We start from the raw sequence: 22,009 nt of genomic DNA on the forward strand, positions 1-22,009 counted from the left end.
GAGCCTATGCTGTGCTCTGCAGGCCCAAACCAGAGCGGGCAGGATTGTCCACAGGCAAGTTCCCAAGCAAGGCTGTGTTCTGAACCCGTTTCAGGCTAAATAATCACTTAGAGGTATATCATTGGTCTCAGCCAACTCATGAATTTGATGGATATCCTCAAACCGCAGCAAACCATCAGCTCTCATACAGCACACGGGACCCTGGATCTAAGCTCAGAGTCTCTTTGCAAAGACTAGTCATTGCGTTGAAGCAAAATCTAGGTTCGAGAGTCATAGGATTATAAATAGGGATTCAAGGAAGCCAAAGAAGTGGACACGCTCTCTCCAGACTACTTGGAGAAGGGCAGGGGCCCAGAGGGTGAAACCAGAAGACCATTAGGGAAATGGATTGGAAAGGAAAGGCAGCGAGAGAGGAGGCTGTGGTGGAGACTGAGAAGGAGCAGGCGGAAGAAGACGGGGAAGAACCAGGCGAAATCACTTCCTGCAAACCAAGAGAAGACAGCGCCAAGAAGTATGGTGCCAGCGCTGTCTGGTACTAGAAAGAGAGTAGCAGGAAGGGCGTGGGAAAGCACACGTGGATTTGACAACTGGAAGACTATTGTGCAGAGCTGGAGGAGTGGGGACCAGGTGATCCAGAACGCAGTATCATTGCATTCGTAGTAAACAAAATACCACCGTTTTCATTCAGAACGGTTTGAGGAGAAGGGAAGTCTCCCCAGCATGGAAGACAATTGGCCAGAAGCAAGCCAGGCAGAGAGAAAGAAACAAGGTCCCAAGTGGGCACAGGGAGGTTTCAGGGAGGCAGGTGGGTGTGGAGTCCCGGAAAGAAGCCCCAAGGGCCGACAGAATCAAGGTGGAGCTGGCACTGCTAAGCTTAGAGGAGGAGGGAGAAGATTCAAGATGACCTTTCTTTTGTTCTGTGTCAAAGAAGTTGAGGTAGGATAGCAGACTTGAAGATGGTGATGAGGACTTAATATGGCTACCACTACCACTGGAAACAGGGAAGCAAATGAAAGAAAGAGAGAGAGAGAGAAAGAAAGAGAAGGTAAAGCAAGCAAAGTGGAGGGCCCCGCTCTATTAACCAGTGGCTGAGTCAGAGATCATAGACCACTGTAGGAATCCAGGGAAGGGCATGGACCCCGAGTCAGAGCCTCCTCACTAGAGAGAAGCCTAGACTTTCTTAGTCAAAAGTCATCTAGACACTCTTGTTGCCCAGCAATTCCAGTCCTGAGATCCGCACACAGGTCCATAAGGAATGCATATGGGGATATTGGTGGCAGCACTCTTTGGGGCCTAGCAGACCTGGAGACGCTCTGGCTGTTTGTCACTGGGAAGGGGAGAGATAGAAAAATAGTGGGTGCCCCTTCCCTGTTGTAGCAGCCGACAATTAGGAGCAATTGCTTTGATGGACACACACCAACAAGCATCAATCTTAGCAGCATGGTGCTGAGTAAGAATGTGGAATTTGTGGAAACTGTAAATAAATGTGCATAAAGCAATCTGTTTTTAAGGAGTACATCCTTTGTGCTTTAGCACAAAGGAAGGGCTGTCTGTGTGGGGAAGAAGAATAAGGAGCAGGGCCTGGGAGGAAGCAGAACGAGTCCATCGACCAAGCCAGCCAACCAGGGAGTTGGGTGGAAAAAGTGAATCTGGGGAGAGCTGAAGACCCCACCCCTAGAAACGTGGACATGTGTTTATCCATACACGTCTCAGCACGGGAATCCAGGGGGCAACACTCACCCCTGTTGGGAGCCATGTATTTCTAGCATCATCAGTTAGTCTCACTGGAGTTAGGCTGTCTAAAGCTGAGCACGTCACACGAGATGACTGCTGTCTTATTCAGCAAGTTTTCCAGAGAACCCTCAGCTGTCTCTAGACCTGAGATGTCTTTGTTTAAACCAGTCATTCACAGCCCCTTCTTCTTACTAAAATTATGCAGCTTTTCTTTAAGTGCAAAAGCCCCCCACCCCCACCCCTGCTGATAGTCTAATGGCATTGGGCTGATGTGGGGCCTAAGCATCTTTTTGTTTGAGAGCTGATTGTAACGCTCAGCCAGGGTTGAGAACTGCAGACCCAGACAGAATCCAGAGATGGTCAGATCTAGAACTTCTAGATTAAACTACACAAATGACCAGGTGATTTCTTTTTGCACCCTAAGGTTTTAGAACTATTGGCTGGGGCAGAACATAAAACTCCATCTCTCTTATTCTAGAATTGGCATCGTTCCTGGTCCTGGCCTATCTCCTTGAGTTCAGGTTCATTTTCCGTGGGAGATGAGATGGGGGTGGGAAGGTGTGAGGATGCCGTGGTCTTCCCAAGCCTTCTATCGTAGAGCTCGCTTAACTCTGGTACAACCCATTGGCAATACCCATGATATTCTCTCTCTCTCTCTCTCTCTCTCTCTCTGCCATAGTGCAAGGGTGTTCATGGGACTCACACAATGCTTCCCTTGCTGAGAGAGATTTTCTCAGCATCGAATCAGTCTTTTTCAATCAAATGAGTAGTCAGGAGACCAACCCACACTAAAATCTCTACATCTGTTTGATGTTACTGTGAGGCTGATGGTTAACGTTAAACTAGGAGCTGCGGGGAATAATCCAGGACCTGCTCCTCTCCTCAGCATTGGTACTTTGCTTGGCATGGATGGAGATGGTCCAGTCATTGGATGCTACTTGCCCATGGGTGCAAATAACTCAGCACACCAGCGCTCCTACAGTAGGCAGCGAAATGAGGCTCCCCGCCCCCAGCCGCTCCCAGAGGGAGCTCTGTGCCACCATTCTCTTAGGAAATGTTTTGTGGTAACCCTCATCACTCCCACACACAGGTCCGCTGCCCTCTAGTGGTCAGGAGGACCATCTGTGTGCGGGCGGGGACCAGAGCAGGTGGACTCAGAGGCATCCTTGTGGGACTGGCCCTGGTAGTGGGTTATGTGTTAGGCTGCTAACCATAACGTCAGTAGTTCAACCCCCCACCCCCACCCGCAGCTGCTCCACGGAAGAAAGATGAGGCTTTCTGCTCCTGGGCAGCCCCAAGGGGCAGCTCTACTCTGCCCTGTGGGGTCACTATGAGTCAGAATCGATGTGATGGCAGTGCGCTCGAGTTTACTTTTAGAGCTCCCCCTTTTAATCATCCTTCTGCAACCATTTTATTCGAGTCGCTCTGCCGCTGTGGTTGGCTCTGGTCTTGTGACATCATGTGGGCCACGTGCCGTGAGAAGAGGGCTTGAAGCTAATGCCCCACCCCCGTGGGCATGAGCACCTAGCAGCTGGAGTCTTAGTCCAAACATTGAGGCTGCGGCTCGTCCTGGGCCCCTTCTCCTGCCCCTCGCCCCCTCGCAGAGTGCGGATTGACAGCGGCAGGCGAGGACCCACTGGCTGTGCCCCCATGCCACTGACTGGAGGGACTTTTCTTGTCTTCTGCTTGCTCCCAGCACCCAGTGCTGCCTGTCTGCAACCACAGGAACCAGAGGTTGGCACGTTCACGGGACGCTTGCTCTGTGCTAAAGGAGAGCTTGCCGCCAATTCTTTAGCTGGGTTTCTCAGTAGAGGACAATTGCCATTCACGATCGCTCCATTCCCCAGGCGTGACTCATCCTCATGGTATATAATAATCTGAAGAGAGGCCCTGGAAACCCTCTTCTGGCCAATACCAGAGCCCAGGCCCCCAGTGGCTCTATGGCTGAGCTGACTTTCAGTGAAGGGAATCTCCCTGCAGTCAGGGAGTCTCATTGAATAACAAAAGGAGAAAGACGGGAGATTCCCTTCACTGCCATGGCGTCAATGCTGACTCACAGCGACCCCATGGGGGGTTTTGAGACTGTAACTGTTTACAGCGGTCAAAGGCCCACTCTTTCTCCCACGGAGCTGCTGGTGGTGGTTTCGAACTGCCCACCATGCGGATGGCAGCCCAATGCACAGCCACTACGCCACTGAAACTAAAGGCACTGATCATGTGGAAGCCAAGAAAAGTGGTGGCCCTTGACGCAGTTGGATCCGTCAGACAGCGCCTAGAGCAGCAAACTCCAACGCAGAGGCAAGCTGGGTGGGGGGTGGGGAGCAATCTCATGGCACCCTCTGGAAATGATGCTCTCCGCTTCCATTAGCTCCCACTTGAACCTTCCTTATGTTCCCATGTGGGTTTTGTTGTGTTTTGTATTTTGTATTGACACCTTGCCTGGGATTAGATTAGAATCTCCACAACTGATATGCCCATAAACTATAAAACAGTACTGATCACACAACAGTACTGGGGGGAGCTGGGGGCGGGGCAGGGGAGGGAATTGTGTCCTTTGTTTGTTTGCCTGAGAATGACCATTTGAAATTGACTTTTGAACAATCTTAGCGGCCAAGAGAGCTGCATCAGAATACATCCATGAGGTATCTCCAGCATGGGCAAGTAGGGCAGCAGGTCTCTGGAGAGTCGGGCAAGGAACTCCTGAGCAAAAGGAGGAAAGGGTCCCATCTCAGTGGAGAGAAGAAGGGAACTATGAAAGGAACCGTTCCACCGGGTGGTGCAAACGTTAAAGCGCCCGGCTGCTAACTGAAAGGCTAGCGGTTGGAGTCCACTCTGAGGTACCTCGCAAGAAAGGCCTGGCAATCTACTTCCCCAAACACCCGTCTCTGACAACCCTGTGGAGCACTGAGCTGCTCTGACACACGACGGGGACACTGTAGGTTAGAATGGACTTGACAGGAGTGGGTAAAGGAAACAAAGGGGCCGTTTTGATTGTGATGACATGGAGGCAGCCAAGGGACCGTGTCAGGGGCAGACTCACAGAGGAAAGAAATGAGGGAGTTGTCGGCTGTCTTTCTCACCCTCTCTGATGGGGGAGAGTAGTAGATGCTCACTCAATGGAAAAATCAGACTATTAAGTTAGTGTGGTCCTAGAGAAGATGGGTAGGAAAGATGTCACACCAGAGGAGCCCCTTTCCCACCAAGGACATACTGGTCCCCTGCCCACCTGAGGAAGCCCTCCCAGCCGGGTGCCAAGCTTCCCCCGCTGCGCCCTCAGGGACTCAGGTCTGCCACACACCCAAGGAAGATGAGATGCTTCGCGGAGCTGGCCTCTGGAGATGCCTGAAGATCCCATCTCATCGTCCATCCTTCAGTCCTCCTGCAGATGAGACACTGGGCAGCCGTCGTGGGGCCGCTGATGTTGGTTTGCTGGGAGGATGATACTGGCGTATGGCCTGCATGACATCCCCACTGGATCCTTGTGCTCACAGTCCACATCCACAGGGGCGGATTTCCCACATCAGCCCAGCCCTGCGGGGAGGCGGCACAGCTCATCTTACAGCCGAGGGCTCTGAAATCCAGCTGCTAATAGGTGGGATCCAGGTCTTGTGGCTCCCCACATGGCCGAGTGGCCTTCAGTCAAGCTTATTCACTGGCTTCTCTACTTTCTTCAAGCATGCATGGACTGAGTGCTCTCTCTGCCCTGCTTCCTGTCCCTGCCTCTGGGGATCCAAGCAGGAGTGAACCAGCCGTGGTTGTTGTCCATGTGGGGCTTACGTCCCTGAAGCAAGCCACAAAGCAAGCCATGACTAGCCGATCCCAATAGTGCGGAGCGCTGGGGGGGCACGTGGCCATGCTCCCCACTGTGGACTCAAACGTGAGTGAGGCAGAGAAAGCTGAGTCTGAGGGGTCAGATCAAAATTAGCCAGGTGAAGAAAAAGGACCCTCGCATAGTCAACAGCTCCGAGGTGAGCGACAGGGTGACACTTGCCAGATCACCTGCTCGGATCAGCTGGAAAAGTGGGGAGAAGGGGGTGAGAGACAAAGCTCGGGCATCGGTAGGAGACACAGGAGCCAGAGCATGAACAGGGAGACAGATGTGGACTTGGCCCTGAGGTCACTGCAAGCCCTTGTGTTGTTGTTGTTAGGGCCTATCAAGTCAGCTGACCTGTAGCAACCCCGTGCACAGCAGAGGGAACCCCTGCCCTGTCCTGCACCATCGTCACAATGAATGGTTGCTATGCCGGTGTCCATGGATGCCGGCACTGTGTCCGCCCCTGAGCTAAAGACACTCTGAAAGCACTCATTCACCTAGGCCAGGAAATCTGGAAGACAGCTCCATGCTCATCTGACTGGAAGAGGGCCATATTTGTGCCCATTTCAGAGTATATTAGTCCGGGTACATTAGAGAAACAAATCCACAGAAACTCATATGTATAAGAGAGAGTTTTATATAAAGGGTAAGTGCACCTCAAGAAAACATGCCAACTTAGTGCTGCCCAAGTCCACAGGTCCTACATTAGTCCATGTGTCCCACATCAAACCACAAAGTCCTCCTCTATCTCACAAAACACATACTATGATGCCGACTGCAGGAGGAACTCCGAGTCAGTGAACGTGTAAACATCTCAGCGCTGGCAGGGGCCTCCACACGGCTGCTCCAGCACCCAGGGCTGCATCAGTGTAGGTCCATTTGGCTTCTCCTCAGGGATGTCTTGCAGGAAGTGGGCCTTGCCAGCTGAAGCAGGGAACTGGATACTCAAACGCTAGCAATCCCTGAAAGCATGCTTAAAAGATTTGCGTTTCAGGAGGATCTAGCTGACTGCTGTCCGGGCTGACCCCCGGGAACCCCATGGGGTTTAGAGTAGAACTAAGGTTTCTCCACCGCCGAGTTTGGGGAAGTAGATAACCAAGCCTTTCTTCCAAGCCTCCTTTGGGTAGACTCAAACCCCCTACCTCTCAGTTGGCTGTCAGGAGTGTTGTCTGCCCCCCCTCGCCCTTCCCCCAGGGACTCCTCACTCAGGGAGGCTCACTCGAGCTCACCTGTGGGAAGATGCCAGAAGACAGGTAGCAGGAATGCAGTGAGAGTGAGCAAGGAGTAACTGGGGTCCACCCGGCAGAGAGGTGACAGTGGTCTTCTTGAAGGCAGACAGGGTAGGTATGACGCTAGGTGGGAAGACACAGCAGAGAGGAGACCCCAGGATCAAGGGAAGGGACCAGCAGAAAGGGGTGAAGGCTGGTGGGCAGGCTCCTGGCATGGACGGGGGTGATTGGGGCGGCCAGGCCATACAATGTGGAAGACTGAGGGGGTAGTGTTTGCTCAGCACGTTATCCTTTCTGCTTTGGAGACCATGACTTTCAATCATCGGCAGCCTAACGAAAAATGAAACTTTTTCTTCTTCTTTTCCTGTGTGTGCCATGTGGGCTGTGTTCCATGGTCGCCCGCATGGGGCAGAGTCAGCTACGCTCCACAGGGTTTCCCATGACTCGGTGTGTTTGGGGTTTTTGGGAAGTAGATGGTCAGGCCTTTCTTCCGCAGTGCCTCTGGCGGGACTCGAACCCCCAGCTCTGTCAGTTGACAGTTGGATCTGTAAGGGCCAGGAAATAAAATGGGGTGGAGATGCAGGTGTCAGTCGAGACAGTGAATGGACCCAGGAGGAGGGCCAATAAAGAGAGGAGGCAGGACAAACCCTGAGGATCACTAGCATGTCAGAGACAGGCTGCAGGAGAGCCTGCCAAGGCGACTGAGCAGCAGCAGTTGGGGGCAGGGAGTAAGAGACACCGGGCATTGTGGGAAAGTCTCCCCGGGGTCCAGCACAGTGCCCGGTGTGTAGCGGGTGCTGTCGGAGGGGTGAGGGTTGCCCATCCCTTGCGCACAAACTGCCAGGCAGAGCATTTCTTTGCCCTTCCCAGCTCAGGCCTTGCCCCGAGGTGGGGGGTTTCCTGCGTCCTGGACTCCACGCAGGATTGCACCACACAGGACTGCACCCCTCAAAACGAGCCCCTCGGTGGCAAATGCTCAGAGGTGGGCCTGGCTGTCTTCCGGCCCCGCCCCCTCAAGGTGCAGCCTCTGGCAAACCTAGACCAGGCCTCCTCCGCCTGGGCTAGCAGTGGCCCAGCGTGCCACGTGCCCAGGGAATGTTGGCTCTCTGAGCGCTCCCCATCAAGAGGAGAGTCGGGAAAGTGCAGGTCAGTCAGGGGCCAGGGAGAGGAGGGAACAGAGAGCACAGGGAACAAGGGGGCTGAGGCTGGGGTGGTGGGCGAGGAAGGACACGGTGGTCCCTGTCTCCCTCACCTCCCAAGAAGCCTCCTCGTGTTCCTGCTCACTCTCCAGCCGCTCCTCGCACGTGACCTTCACCCCTTCCCCCTCAGGGCTGGGCTTCTCCAGAGTTTGCCTGGACAACCAGGAATCAGGAACCCATGTGGGTGGGGTGGCCTGGAGCAGTGACAACGGGCAGAGTGATGGGAAAATGGTCTCACAGAGACAGGAAAGCCCTCAGACCACACCTCTGGGGGGCAGGGTGGGCAGGGAGAGGGAAGCCCTTTTTAGCTCTGTGGGGGTGGCAGAAGAGTCTGCAGCCACTCCCGGCTTCCCTGACCCTTCCTGCCAGCCCCTCTGGGGTCCTTGACCACAGAGAGCCCAGTCCTTAGCAGTTCCCTCCGCCAAGAGCCCTGGCCACAGCCAGGCACTGCCAGGGCTGAAGGCTCCATCCCAGGAGGTGTGGCGGGGAGATGGTGTCTCGTCTGCATTCACCACCCCCAACTTTTGTCCCCTGTCCCTTCCTTATTCCCGAAAGTCAAGAGCTGGCAGAGCTCTACAGAACCGGCAATAGGAGAGGCAGCCATTCAACCAACAAGGACTGACCGTCAAATCCCATTCAATACTAGATAGTAGGGGCATCGTCAAGCACTTGGGATCCTTCACCCAACGTAGCGTCCTCATTCCCTGGATAGCCTGGACCAAACCTCAGATTACGCCTGCCCAGCAGGCAAAGACCAGTGGCTCCAGCAGAGCCCAACACACCTGTGGTGGTCACCTAATCTGATGTCAGTGTAAGGGTTAAGAGTGTAGGGGTGGAGTCTAGGCTGTCAATCTGGAGATAGCCAATGAGACTTCTGTGTGGCATGACCTTCTGAGAATTCTGGGAAATCTGGGAATTCCTTCTTGGAGACAGGAGACACTCCCTTTCTCTGCCATTCCCGGGAGACATTGCAACAGACAAGCCACATGGACCCAACCAGACCTCGGAAGCTGGAGAAGCCACAGAGAGACCCCTACCAGCACTGAGATGCTTACAATGAAACTGAATCCAAAGACTTTCTACCCACCCACTGGCCTGTGATCTTCTATATTCAACACCATTGCATGTGTTTCGTGAGTCTGAAGAGGACTTTATAGATTGATATAGGAAATATGAGCTAATATCGGACTTATGCACTTGATCTTGGCTGAGATGTTTTCTCAATGTCCTATTGCTCTTGTATATAAATCTCCTTCTTATACACATATGTGTGTCCATGGATTTGTTTCTCTAATCTACCCAGACTAACACAACACCTCACGGCTGTTTGTTGAGTGGAACTCACTGTGCGCTGCAGCACGTGGAAAGTCTCTCCTGGAGGGTGGGAGGCCCAGGAAAGGGCACACACATCATCTGACATGGAGCTAACTAAGCACCCTTCAGAACAGACCCAGCACTGGGGTCCCCAGATCCCTGCTGCTGACAGTGTTGTCCTTTGTCCTGGGAACTGTCTGTCTGCAGCCCCAGGCCAAGCAGACAGAGTCAGAGAGTCACAAATAGCAAATGACATAATTCACACTTCTCTGTCAAGCGCAGAGCATGGTGGCATGCTGGCCTTTGCTGAGGGCGTTCCCGCCCCTCCCCCTGCCCCCCAACTTCCTACATCTACATGGGTGGAGGAGGGAAGTGATGTCTAGCATGTGCTGGGTCCAGCAGTTGGGGGCGAGCGTCTCAGTTGTCTACTGTTGGGATTGAAGAAATGCTGTGAGTGGGTGGGATGGCTTTACCGAACCAAGAGGAATTTATTTTCTCAAGTTTAGGAGGCTCAAGTCTGACCTTAGAGTCTGGGCACTCAGGAAGGCTTTCTCTCCCTATTGGTTCTGGGGGAAGGTCCTTATTCCCTGATCCCTTGGGGGTCCTCTCTTGGCATAGCATCTCTGCTTCCTTCTCTGCCCCAATTTGTTCTTTGTAATACCTCAGAGGTGATTAACTTGAGACATACCCTACACAAACACTGCCTCATGAAAACAAAAATAAAACAAAATCATGATGCCGACTGATAGCGACCCTGTAGGGCAGTGGTTCTCAACCTTCCAGTCCCTCATGTGGTAGTGACCCCCCAACCATCACATTATTTTCGTTGCTACTTCATCACTGTCATTTTGCTACTGTTATGAATCGGGCAACCCCTGTGAAAGGGTCGTTTGACCCCCAGGTTGAGAACCGCTGCTATAAGGGAAGGTAGAACTGCCCTGTGGGTTTCTGAGATTGTCCTTCTTTAGAGGAGTAGAAAGCCTCATCTTTCTCCCAAACCGCAGCTGCTGGTTTCGAACTGCCGACCTTGTGGTTAGCAGCCACACAACTCATTCTCAGATGGGATTATACCCATGGGTTTAGGATTTGCAACACCTATTTAGGCATTTGGGAGGGGGCACAATTCAATCCATAACAGGAAGGGAGAGCAGGAATGAAGGGGAAATAAAGCTGAAATAAAGTTTTCCAAGTGTTGGCAGTTACTGAAATACAATGGTGGGTAGATGTCGGGCCATTCGACGGTGCTGTTTTGTGTATATTTGACACTTTCCGTAATAGAAATGTTTCTAAAAGTTCCTATGCATCCTGAAAACGCCGGATCAAGTCCCACCTTGTCCAGGACACTTGCCTGACTACTTCCTACCCACCCATTGATAGGGCCGCTCACAGCACAACCTGCATGATCTAAGGTAGCATCATTAGATACTATAACCGGATATTATGTACTTTTTATATCATGAGCTTCCCATTGCCTAGCTAATTCCATGGCAGAAAAGAGGGGACGGGAAAGAAGCACAACATTTCTTGCAGGCCCGCTATGTGCCGGGAACTGACCATGTCTTTCTCATATGGGAGGATGGCTTCAAAAACTGTGGGGGGAGTGGGAATTGAAAGGTAATGGGAGCTTCCCACCAACTGTGTGAAGGCCCCTCACGGGGACTGTGTCTGAGGAGGCTTCTCCAGCAGAAGGTCAAGCTGATTGTGGGTCTCTGTTAGGCACGGAGAAGATGGGCTTACGTGACAACTGCTCGGTGAAAGGGAACCAGGACACAGGTCCCGGTGCTGCTGTGATCTTAGCGCTATAAAGTGGTTGGACATAGAGATCTGGGATTATCTATCCACCTGACTAGCCATCTATCGATGCCTATTTCGGGATTAGAGTTCTTTCCTCATTTTCGCATTTTCAGAATGTCATTTAATATGATTGCACATGGCAGGCATCAGCGACTTTACAGAGAGGAGATATTTGGGGCTCTGTGGGCCATACGGGCTCTGTTGCAGCTGCTCGGCATTGTTCGCGTGGTGTGAAATCAGCCTGAGAGACAATGACTGCATAAATGCATGAGGCCGGCTATGTTCCAAAAAAGTCTTTATTTGCAGAAACAGGCAGCTGGCTGGCGATGGCCCAAGGGCCATCATTTGCCAACTCCTGCATATCATTTTATAATCAGAAAAAAAAAAAAAGTATGTTACGTGTGCACTCTCTGGCTAGAACTGCTTGATCTGGGTACTGTGATGACTAGGCTGCGGTACAGAGCCTTGGTGCTGCCATTCGAATATCACAAAGCAGTCAGAACCAACAGTCACAACCAGGGGCCATGAGACGAAAAAGGCCATGCCTGCATCAAACCGAAGCGTCCACCACCCAGTAATGAAAGCACATTTCATTTCTTTTCTTTTTACAGCCTGGTTTAAGATGAACAGGAAAAGTTAAACTTCCTCTTTTTGTGGCTGTTCTGTTTCCGCCCTTTCAGATTTTCCGAAGCGAAGACCCTGGGCGAAAGCGTAAATGAAGCAAGAAGTAAAATCGGTGAGTGGATAGTCTACGTGCTTCCTTCACTGACCCTCTTCCTGGTGAAAGTCAGGTCACCCTGTGACTGCGAATGTCCACGATGGCCTCACCGCCCAACGGGAAAAGCCCTTTCTCTGGCCTAGAACTGGTTTCACCTCCCTCAGGCCTGAGTTCTAGCATCCCAGTGAGAAAGCTCTCTGTTCCCCGGGGTCTCCCCACAAGAGCTCAACGAGTCTCACCCACATCTTCAAGGGCTGTGGAACACGCTTGCACTCCCCTTGCTGGCACAGGCAGGCAGCTCTTAGAGCTTGCTGTCAGCCGAGGGCCAGGAGCCATCAGGGGCAGGCTGATGCTGAGCAGGGGGTCCCCGGCAAGGTGAGCATCTGCACAAAGGTGAGGTAAGGAAGAGGCAAACTCAACTAAAAAACAGGAGGTATGTTAGTCTGAATTCATTGAGCAAATTCATTGGCACTCATCTGTGTGTAAGAGAGAACTTTATATCAAATAGCAATTATATAGGAAACATCCCAGCCCCATTCAGATCAAGTCCTTAAGTCCAATATTAGCCCATATGTACAATGCTAGTCCACAAATTCCTCCTTAGACTCACGCAGCCATGCGATGATGATGAATGCAGGAAGATCACAGGCCAGTGGTAGGAAAGTCTTGTAGATCCAGTGGCAGTGGAAGCATCTCAGCATTGGTGTGGGTCTCCACGTGGCTCCTCCAGCTCCAGGGTTCTGGCTCCATCAGTGTGTCTCCATGTGGCTTGTCAACAGGAATTTGCAGCAGAGAGTGTGTGTCCTGCCTCTAAGGAGGAAGACAGGAGTTCCCAGAATCCTCAAAAGGCCATGCCCACACAGAGGCCTGATTGGCTTTGACTTGATTGACAGGCTAGACTCCACCCCTTCACTCAAGTTGGCAGGAGGTTATGTAACTGCCACGGGAGGTATCCTATCCTCTTCATAGAGAGAGGAAAAGGTTTATTTCTCCCCAAAATTGAAGACACAGCAGAGACTTGTCTGCCAGGAGGGATAATTGTATCCATGGGAGCCCAGGGTCCCTCACCATTGTGCTGTTCTCGGCTGACTCCACCTCCCTTCCCCAGCAGTGAGGGCAGAACAGATGCCTCAAGGAACATCCCCTGTGGCCTTCCCCCACAAAAAATATGCAAAGTTGCCCAGCTTATGCCAATGTGGGAAACAAGAGCCCCCTGGGGCATCTGGGGCCAGCAGCATCCTTGAGAGGCCTGGGCTGAGGTATGGGGCCCTGGGCCACACCCAGCACCCCAGTGAGAAGCTTGAGCCTTGGGGGTCCTTAACCTGAAGTCCAGAATCTCAGAAAGAGGGAAAATACATCTTTGTTTCACTAACTTCTCCCAAAATAATAGCATCCCCATCAGTGATGAACACAGACAGCGCGTCACTAGAATTAGCAGCCCTGGTGGTGCCATGTGTTAAGCATTGGTCCGAGCTGCAAACTCACCAGCTGCTCCGAGAGAGGAAGATGAGGTTTTCAGCCCCCATGAAGATTTGCAACCTTGAAAGCCCCAGGGAGCAGTTCTACTTGGCCCTTGTGGGGTCCCTATGCGTCAGAATGGACTTTCAGGCAGTGGGTTTGGGTCACCGATGGGTAATCACGTGGTCATTTCTCATCACACTGTGGCTGGCCTCGTAAAACTGTGTAAAGGCTCGTGGCGATTTCAAAATGACCGCCGGAAGCCTCTCCCCCCTTAGACCTTCTTATAGCATGCGTTTGCCGGACAGCCCATTGCGTCTTCTGCATTACAAACGTGTCTCTAGATGTGGATACCAATTTCCGTGTCATTGGCTTCTTTTGAAAAGCGTGTGCATCTTACCACTTCTGTCTGCCCCTGTGAAGACTGCCAGTCTCGGGAACCCTAGGTCGGATGGCCAGCAGTCAGAATGGCCTCAATGACAGAGGGGCGGTGAGGTTTGGTTTGGGTACTTTGTGTGCCTCTAAACCCCTGATTCCGAAAGGGGGCCTGTGGCTGCATCTGGGTGTCAGTGGGGCTCCTGGAACAAGAAAAGGTAGCAAACTTCTTCCTTGGCTTGGGTTCCCAACCCCCCTAAAAGTGTGTGTGTGTGTGTGTGTGTGTGTGTGTGTGTGTGTTGGGAGTGGGGGGGGGTGAGGAAGAGGGATATAAGCATATGCATTTTTTCATCTGATAATACCCATAGCTTAACCACTTCTTGAAGGGGTTAAAGACATCCAAACATAGGAGGAAATTGCATCACCCCCACAAGCAGTACCAGGAAAACAGACTACCGACTGAGAGGCAGCCCACTTACAGAGGGCAGCGCAGTAGGACCCCCGACAGGTGGAGCAGAGACGCAGGCTACATGGTTCCCGTGGGTCCCGAATATTACTGGTCAGCCAGCTTCAAGAGACCCAAGGACTTATTTTCATGGGGGGGGCGCAAGGGGGGCAATAAAGATGAAAAAACCTTTTTGAAATACAACTCTCCCCCAAATTAATATACAGCTTGCCTCATTGAACTCTGTAGGCCAAAATATGGCTGTCCTTAGAAAGCATCCATCAACTCTACTAAGATATCTAAGTCTCCACTCGACATACAATGGGTTCTTGTCACACACATACACACACACAAGGGATAAATGCCGCATTATTTTTGGTGAAATGACCTGTGTTGATGCATGCATCTGCCACCTTCTGGAGATTAAGGAGAGTTGGAGACCTACTGCACAAGTTGTGCACTGGCCAAGAGAACAGGGGGCTGGGGGTATGAGGGCTGCGGCGGACCTGCCCCCAGAGGATGTCTGTTTGCAGAGTCCCGCAATGCCAGCGGAAACCTTGGGCACAGGAGCCTTTGTTGTGTTCCCTTATAGCAAGCAGAGTTCCCCATGGTACCGGGAGTCCGGCTTATGTGGCCCCGAGGAGAATAAAACAGCTAGTGCAGTGATGTTGATAAAGTCATTATTATGCTTTACTTTATGTTACTGACTCAGGTCCAGGTGAGGGGGTCTCAGGGACTCTCACGCCACTACTAGACAAGCCCCTGGTGGTCTTGACCCAGTGCCCTCCCTCGCTGTGTCTCGGGAGGCCAGGTGAATATGAAGGGTGGCTGTGAGTCGGAATCCACTCAATGGCTGTGCGTTTGGTTTGATTTTCTAGAAGGTGGAACCTGTACACGTAGTCCAGGTTTCCCAGACTCCCTTGCAGGAGACTTGTTTCAGGTGATCTGTTGCAAGACTGAGTGTGTTTTCCCCTCGGGAGAAATGAAATCAAGGGGAGTTTGCAGTCAACGCAGACGCAGTCTAGACTCGGGAGGTGGGGCCACAGCACCAACAGCATGGCCCATGGGACATGGTGACTCAGCTCCACCCCGAAAGCCACCCCCCCACATCCTGTCTCAGTACCCCAGGGCCAAAGGAGGGCATCTTACGAAGTGCACGAGTCCTGGAGCCTACAGAGAGGAAACAAGAGCTGCAGTTGGAGTTACGGCTCACGGGCTCACATGTTTCATGTTCAGGTTGACACTCTGTTCAGCTCATTTTGTCTTTCAGTGGCATTGGGATCCCGAGGTGGCCCCTGGAGTTTCATCTTCAAAAATCACTGAAGGCTGTCAATTCAACAGTGGCCACTGAGTCCCTAATGTGTACATCCGTCTGAGCTCCCACATGACTTCCTCTTCTTGGAAGCAGTTAACCCAAACTAGGGAGAGGTACTCTTGCCACTAGCCCCTTTTTTTGCCTCTCTTTACATGTGGTCAGCACACATGCTCCACTGACTGAAGTCCACCTCAGAAGAAAGGCCAGGCAACCGACTTCCAAAGGATCACAGCCCTGGAAATCCCTGCAGAGGGCAGAGTCCTCTGACACAGGTGGGGCCACCACCCGTCAGAAGCTACTCAGAGGCAGCTGGGATTTTGGTTTCAGACACCACTGATAACAATGCCGATGGAAAAGACCAAGCTGACATCAGAAATGGGAGGAGCTGCCTATTGAGAGTCTCCCTGCAATCAGTCTTTGTTTCCATAGGAGGGCCAGTGTATCTGCCCATCCCATACACCAGGGCACTAGGCTTCCTTCTGGTGCATGGGCTGTGTTTTGAACACATTCACACATGTCCAAGGTCCATTTGTCGCATCTCTAAGATTGCCGTTGACCTCACACTGTGGGGAAAGGAGTGGACTATTTTGGAGGCAGCAGCATACCCTAGGCCACTCTTTTCACCTCTCGGAAGGCTGGCATTAGATTTTCTACATCCATGTTCTGCCAATGGTGCCATCGCCAATGACAACGAAGGGCACCTGCTGGCTGTCCGTTGGAATAGGGAGGGCCCACGCCCAGACCAGGCCAAGGACCAGTTATTTTGGAGGCAAACCAAAGAGTTTGGCTGAGGCCTCTGGGCGACTCTTCATCCTTCTACAGCCCTCTGCCCCCAGGCCTAAATGAAGACGGGGGTGACAGGCTGCTGCACAGGATGGTTTTCACTAGTGAGCCACTCAGTGATCTATTCGCAGGTCATAAGGATGGTCATCGAGGTTAGTGACAAGCAAGCAAAGAAGAAGAAAAAAACACCCCTCTGGAAGTTCTTTTTCTCCTACTCAAAACCAGAAGACTCCATCCCATCCTTCGAACAATGCCCTTTTAGAACAATGTCTTCTCTTATACATTTGGGAAAATCATTCCTCAGGCCTAAGTCTTCATCAGTCAATAAATGGGACTCTTTGCCTGTGTGTTTGTCTGACTGACTAGAGAAACAAAATTTATAGACACTTATGTGTATAAGAGCTTTATATACAAGAGCAATTGAATATTGAGAAAACGCCCAGCCCAGTCCAGATCAAGTCCATAAGTCCAATATTAGCCCATATGTCTGATACCAATCTATAAAGTCTTCTTCAGATTCATGAAACACATGCAATGACGCCGAATGCTGGAAGATCACAGGCCAATGGGTGTGAGGTCTTGTGGGTCCAGTGGCGGTGTAAGCATCTCAGCACTGGCAGGGGTCTCCATGTGGCTCCTCCAGCTTAGGGCACTAGCATAGCTCCATGTGTCTTGTCAGCTGCAATGTCTCCCACGGAGTGCCCCGCCTCCAACAAGCTATTTATCTCCTTAGCACCTCCAACTGAGGTCATCAAGCTGTGACCTGATTGACAGGCTAAACCCCACCCCTTCACTCGCAAGTCTCAAATTGACAGCAGATGATGTAACTACCACACAGTCTGTTTTGTGTGTTTCCTGTACTTGAATCTTCCTTTGAGGTTTACTTTTGGACTTTGAACATGTTGGCTTCTAATATCTTCTCCTGTGATAGAGGAAAAGCAAATTCTTAGTCATTTTGCTAGATTCTGCTGACCTGAATCAAGAATGTCCTTTGGTTATTGTGGTAATATTGGTTATTGTTTTACCGCCCAATAGCAATGACGACTACAGTGATGACAACTCAGTGGTCACAGCTGCCACAGTGTATGAAAATCTTACTTGCCTCGCTTAGAGCTTGGCATTTCTCCTGTAACTTCCACCAGGAAGAAGCATTTACCTATAAGTTGGGTATTGCCAGATGTCTTAGATTCTAAGACACATTTTCACGCTCTTAACCCAAATCTCACTCCCACTGAATCTACTCAGATGTGTAGTGACCCAAAGGGCAGAGTAGAACTGCTCCTGTCAATTGTCTTGTGTCCACATCCTCTTGGCCTGGCTTGGCTGGTGGGTTGGAATGCCAACCTTTAGGTTGGTAATAGAGTGACTTAATCACTGTGCCACCAGGGCTTCTTACATTCTTAATCCCTCTTAATACCATTACCTTTGGCCATTGGCACATTTGGAAAAACTTCCATAGGCAGGATGGGTCTTAGAGCTCATGGAATCTTTCTGTTAGCTGCCATTGAGTCCATCCCAACGCACGGCGATCCTCTCTACCACCGAATGAAATGCCTCCCAGTCTCCTAAGATCAGTTGCCCATAATGGGGCCCTAGTGATCCAGGGAGCTCTCACTGGCTGCTTTTTGGAAGCAGAGTGCCAGGCTTGTCTTCCTAGTCCATATTAGCCTGGAAGCTCTGTTGAAATCCATTCAGCATCACAAGCAACACACAAGCCTCCACCAACAAATGAGTGATGGTTGAACGTGAGGTGCTTTGGCCAGGAATCAGCCACTGAACTGCCACTGCCCAATGGGACCTTAGATTCCATCAAATATTAGATTCTTCTCAGGGTACATATGGAAAACGGAAAGCCTGAGTCTTACCTAGTAAATGGCCAACCTGGAATTTAAATTCCTTTATGTCAAACTGTAAAAACTTGTAAATACCATATATTGGCTCCTGACTTTGACACTTCCTCTTGTGTTTAAAATCTCACTAAGGGGTTCCTGGACTCCCTTGCATCTCTGGCCTTTGTCCTATTTGATGTGTGCAACAAAAGTCTCAATCGAGGCTCCACCTCAGGGAGTGTGCACATAGCCCAAGAAGATTAAAAGGGTCTTTGTAACACAATTACATGAATTCTTGAGGGAGGGAGCAAGTGCAGGGCTGGAACCAACCTTCCCTCGACCACCCATTCGAGATGCACTGGCTCAAAGTTGCGCCTGCCCACGGGCAGGGGCATCTCATTCTAGTTTGTTGACAGGTGTGCTGTGGCTTGCAGCAGCCAGGGCAGGATCCAGTGTTCCCCAGGAGTTTCAACTACCACTGTCTTAAGTGCTTTAGAGGATGGAGCTGCAGAGAGTATGCTATGTGATGCCAACTAAGTGAGTTTACCAATGCTCCAAATAACATGAGAGTCCAAAGCACAGGCTCAGGCGAGGTTGCCTGGGAGTAGGTGGAAAGAGGTGCTGATGCTTAAGCAACAGGACACACACAAAGGAAGACTTGCTAGTTTTGTTGAGTTAGTTGCCCTCATGGTGACCTTACAGGTTTAAATGTTCCCTGATCCTGCACCATCACATGATCTCTGATATGTTTGCACCCATTGCTGTGGTGAACATTCATCTCAGAGAGGGCTTCCCTTATTTTTGCCAAATCTACTGGATACGCATTGGGCTGCGATCCATAAGGTCCCCAGTTCGAAACCACCAGCCGCTCCTCAGGAGGAAGACAGGGCACTCTACTCCTGTAAGCAGTTACAGTCTCAGAAACTCACAGGCAGTTCTGCCCTGTCCTACGGGGTCATTGTGAGTGGGCATTGAGTTTGTTTCTTGTGGTTGCTTTTAGTCACGTTCCCAACCAGGATGTCCTTTTCCAGCCATTGAAAACAAGGACTAGAAGGAGCGAAGCTAGCATATTTCAGGACAGGCAGAGCAGCCGTCCAAAAGCCACCACCATCGAGTCAATTCTGACTCACACCCTCTCGGCAGAACCGAAGCCGTGTTTGGGAGCCGGTCGTGTTTGCAGTAGCAGGCAGACTCCTCTTCCTCCCCAGAAGCAGCTCAGCATCCTCAGTCTGCGCTCTGTTGCATTTCCTTGGTCACTCCATTTGCTCAATGGGAAGAGATGGTTCCGAGGAAAGCAGCTAACGCAATCATTAAAACACGCTCTTGATATTAGAACACACTCCAGATGTGCAAGGGAAAAGGTTGCCAGGGAGACTTTGACTTCATTAAGAAGTTCACCGCCTATTTATTTAAAACAGCCATCTGCACGATGCATTCGGGTAGTTCGTTTGATTTACAAACATTACAGCGGTCCAAAGAAGCAGCCATCCTCTTGGCCTCAGTCTGTATTGGCTGGGATCCTTATGGCTGCAAAGCAAACTGGTTTTAACATGAAAGGAAAAGTATTGTCTCCTGCAACCTCGCAGTCCCAGCAGTGCTACTGGTTCCAAAGGTGGGGCCCCCTTCTTGCCCTGCTCTGAGTCTCTCTCCATCTCTCAGCTCTGCTGACTAAGTTCTGTGACCCTCCGAGTACCCTCTCTCCACGTGGAGGGCCCAAGGTCACATCGTCTGCAGACGTCATCGTCTCAGGGAAAGAGGGATCATCTTTCCCAACATTGTTGGCAAAATGCTAACGAACTATGAAAAGAATCCTGTTTGAACAAATGAGACTGCTACATTATACACTGACATTATTTCCCCATCAACCAATGATATGTGCAGTAGTTTCTATTAAAGAAACATATTATAAAAGAACCAACTGTATTATTGGATGTCATATAGAGGGAACCAATAAATATAATTCAATCTTGACATTCACAAAGGAGGAAAATACTTTTTAGTTATATCATGCAAAAGAACACTGTGCTGGAAAGGTAATTAAATGAAGACACTCTAAAAGCCAGAGATGGGCATTTTGCAGAGATGAGAAGACCAAATAACTTCCTAAGGTCCCTCCAATAGCGATTCAGGTGTAATTGAAATTGCAGAACACGCAGAGACACAGTTATCGGTGGCAGCCCACAACCAATATGACTGATGTCTTCGTAGAATCAGTGGGGAGTTTTGATTGGAGACCAAATACAGGAATGAGTTGATGCAAGCCGGTGGGCCATGGACTACGTTAACTGTCAAGGGGCAACACTGATCATTGTCATGTACAGAGAAGGACTTAAGGGTCTTGCCAGAATGTCACCAGGGAAAGATAGAGAACTTTCTCCCAGGCATCCTGACAGACCAGACTCACCTTACTGAGTGAGCCGCCGGCCAGGGTCTGCCTCAGCTAAGTGCCCGACTCATGCCAGTCAAGCTCGCCATCAGCCCAAGGCAGTTCATTGATTTCCCTTGGCAAGTGCTCTTTGGCAAACAGAAACTCTACAACTATTTCGAATCAGGGGCAACCCCTCCCAGATATTAAAATGCGTGTAGGGAACGGTGTAAGTTAATTACTGAAAGCCTGAAAATGGGCATCTCTGAGCACAAAGGGAAGCAGCAAACATCCCCGCAGCAATTACAGGCCTCGGTCCACTCTCTCTTCCCTAGACAGTGCTCACTCACCAATGCAAACTTCTGTCTCCCCTCCTCCCCGGGGGAACCAGCCCCCCTTCTGTGTGCCACCCCCTTCGCTCCAGACAAACAAACAGTTTTGTAGGCTTCTACTTATCGTCGTTGGGTGCTGTCAAGTCCACTCTGGGCTCATGGAGACCCTACGGAACAAACTAGAACTTCCCCAAGGGCTTCCTCAGCACTAATATCTTAAGGAAAAGATCTTCCATCTTTTCTTCCAAGAGACTCCAAGGAGATTTGAACCTTGAACCCTTGAGCTAGCAGCCAAAGGTTTAGCAGGTGTACCACCAGGATGCCTTAGGTTTCTACTTCCTACATCGTAAGGGTATTCCATTGCTGCCTCTCCAAAGTGGACTCCAACCCCAACCAAAACCCCACTGCCATGAGGTTGCGGCCATCTCATAGCAACGCTGTATAGGGAGGTCCACGACAGTAAATCTTCACAGGGGCCAACAGCTGCGCCTTTCTTCCATGCTGCAGCTGATGGGTTCGAACTGCAAACCTTGGCTTTGAGCAGTCCAATGCTTAGTCCACAGCCACCAGGATTCATTACGATGACCCCTAAGTCACAGCGAATCAGAAACGATCACTTCCAGTCTGGCTCTTTTGGTTTCCAGAAATTGAAACCCAGTTGAGCTAGCTCAAGATGCATGTCGATGATGACAGGAATCTCCTCAAATACAGTGACAAAACTCGGCCCCTCCAAGACCAGCTGGATCCAGAGCCAAGCACCCTGGCTCCCTGGCTCCCTCGGGGCCTCTGCTCCTCTGTGCTTGATTGCCTTCACAACCCACTGGGCCTACCAACCATGCACCCCACCTGCTTGTGGCCTAGGCCTGATCTGGTTCCAGCTGAAACTGAGAGCCCCCCTAGACATCGCCAAAGCTAGATCATCATTTACTTGTTCCTCAGCTCAGCTTCACGAGAATGTGACTGGCCTAAATGGCCATTTCGAAACCTTGTGGACAGCGGCCATTGGTGGCTTGAGAATGTGCTGCCGAGAATGAGGAGGAGTGCGGAGTGGAGACCCAAAGCCCATCTGTAGGCAGCTGGACATCCCCTTATGGAAAGGTTGAGGGCAGGAGATGAGCAAGTCAGGGTGCGGTGTAGCACCGATGAAACATACAACTTTCCTCTAGTTCTTTAATGCTTCCGCCCCTGCACCCTCCCCCACTATCATGATCCTAATTCTATTACAAATCTGGCTAGACCAGAGGATGTACACTGGTATAGATAGGAACTGGAAACACAAGGAATCCAGGACAGATGAACCCCTCA

General features: G+C 51.0%; 1 protein-coding gene across 1 annotated transcript in view; it reads left to right on the plus strand.

The window, feature by feature from the left end:
- The window catches only part of KIF6 (kinesin family member 6), a 501,761-nt gene that overhangs the window by 368,841 nt on the left and 110,911 nt on the right, over positions 1-22,009 (plus strand). Inside the window, exon 15 of the mRNA XM_045294777.1 lies at positions 11,765-11,820. Coding sequence (XP_045150712.1) covers positions 11,765-11,820 — 56 coding nt within the window. The remainder of the gene's footprint in view (positions 1-11,764; positions 11,821-22,009) is intronic.

The sequence above is a fragment of the Echinops telfairi genome, unplaced genomic scaffold, assembly GCF_000313985.2.
Source record: "Echinops telfairi isolate 266 unplaced genomic scaffold, ASM31398v2 ScPeMD7_3533;HRSCAF=4204_1, whole genome shotgun sequence".
Classification (NCBI taxonomy): Eukaryota; Metazoa; Chordata; class Mammalia; order Afrosoricida; family Tenrecidae; genus Echinops; species Echinops telfairi.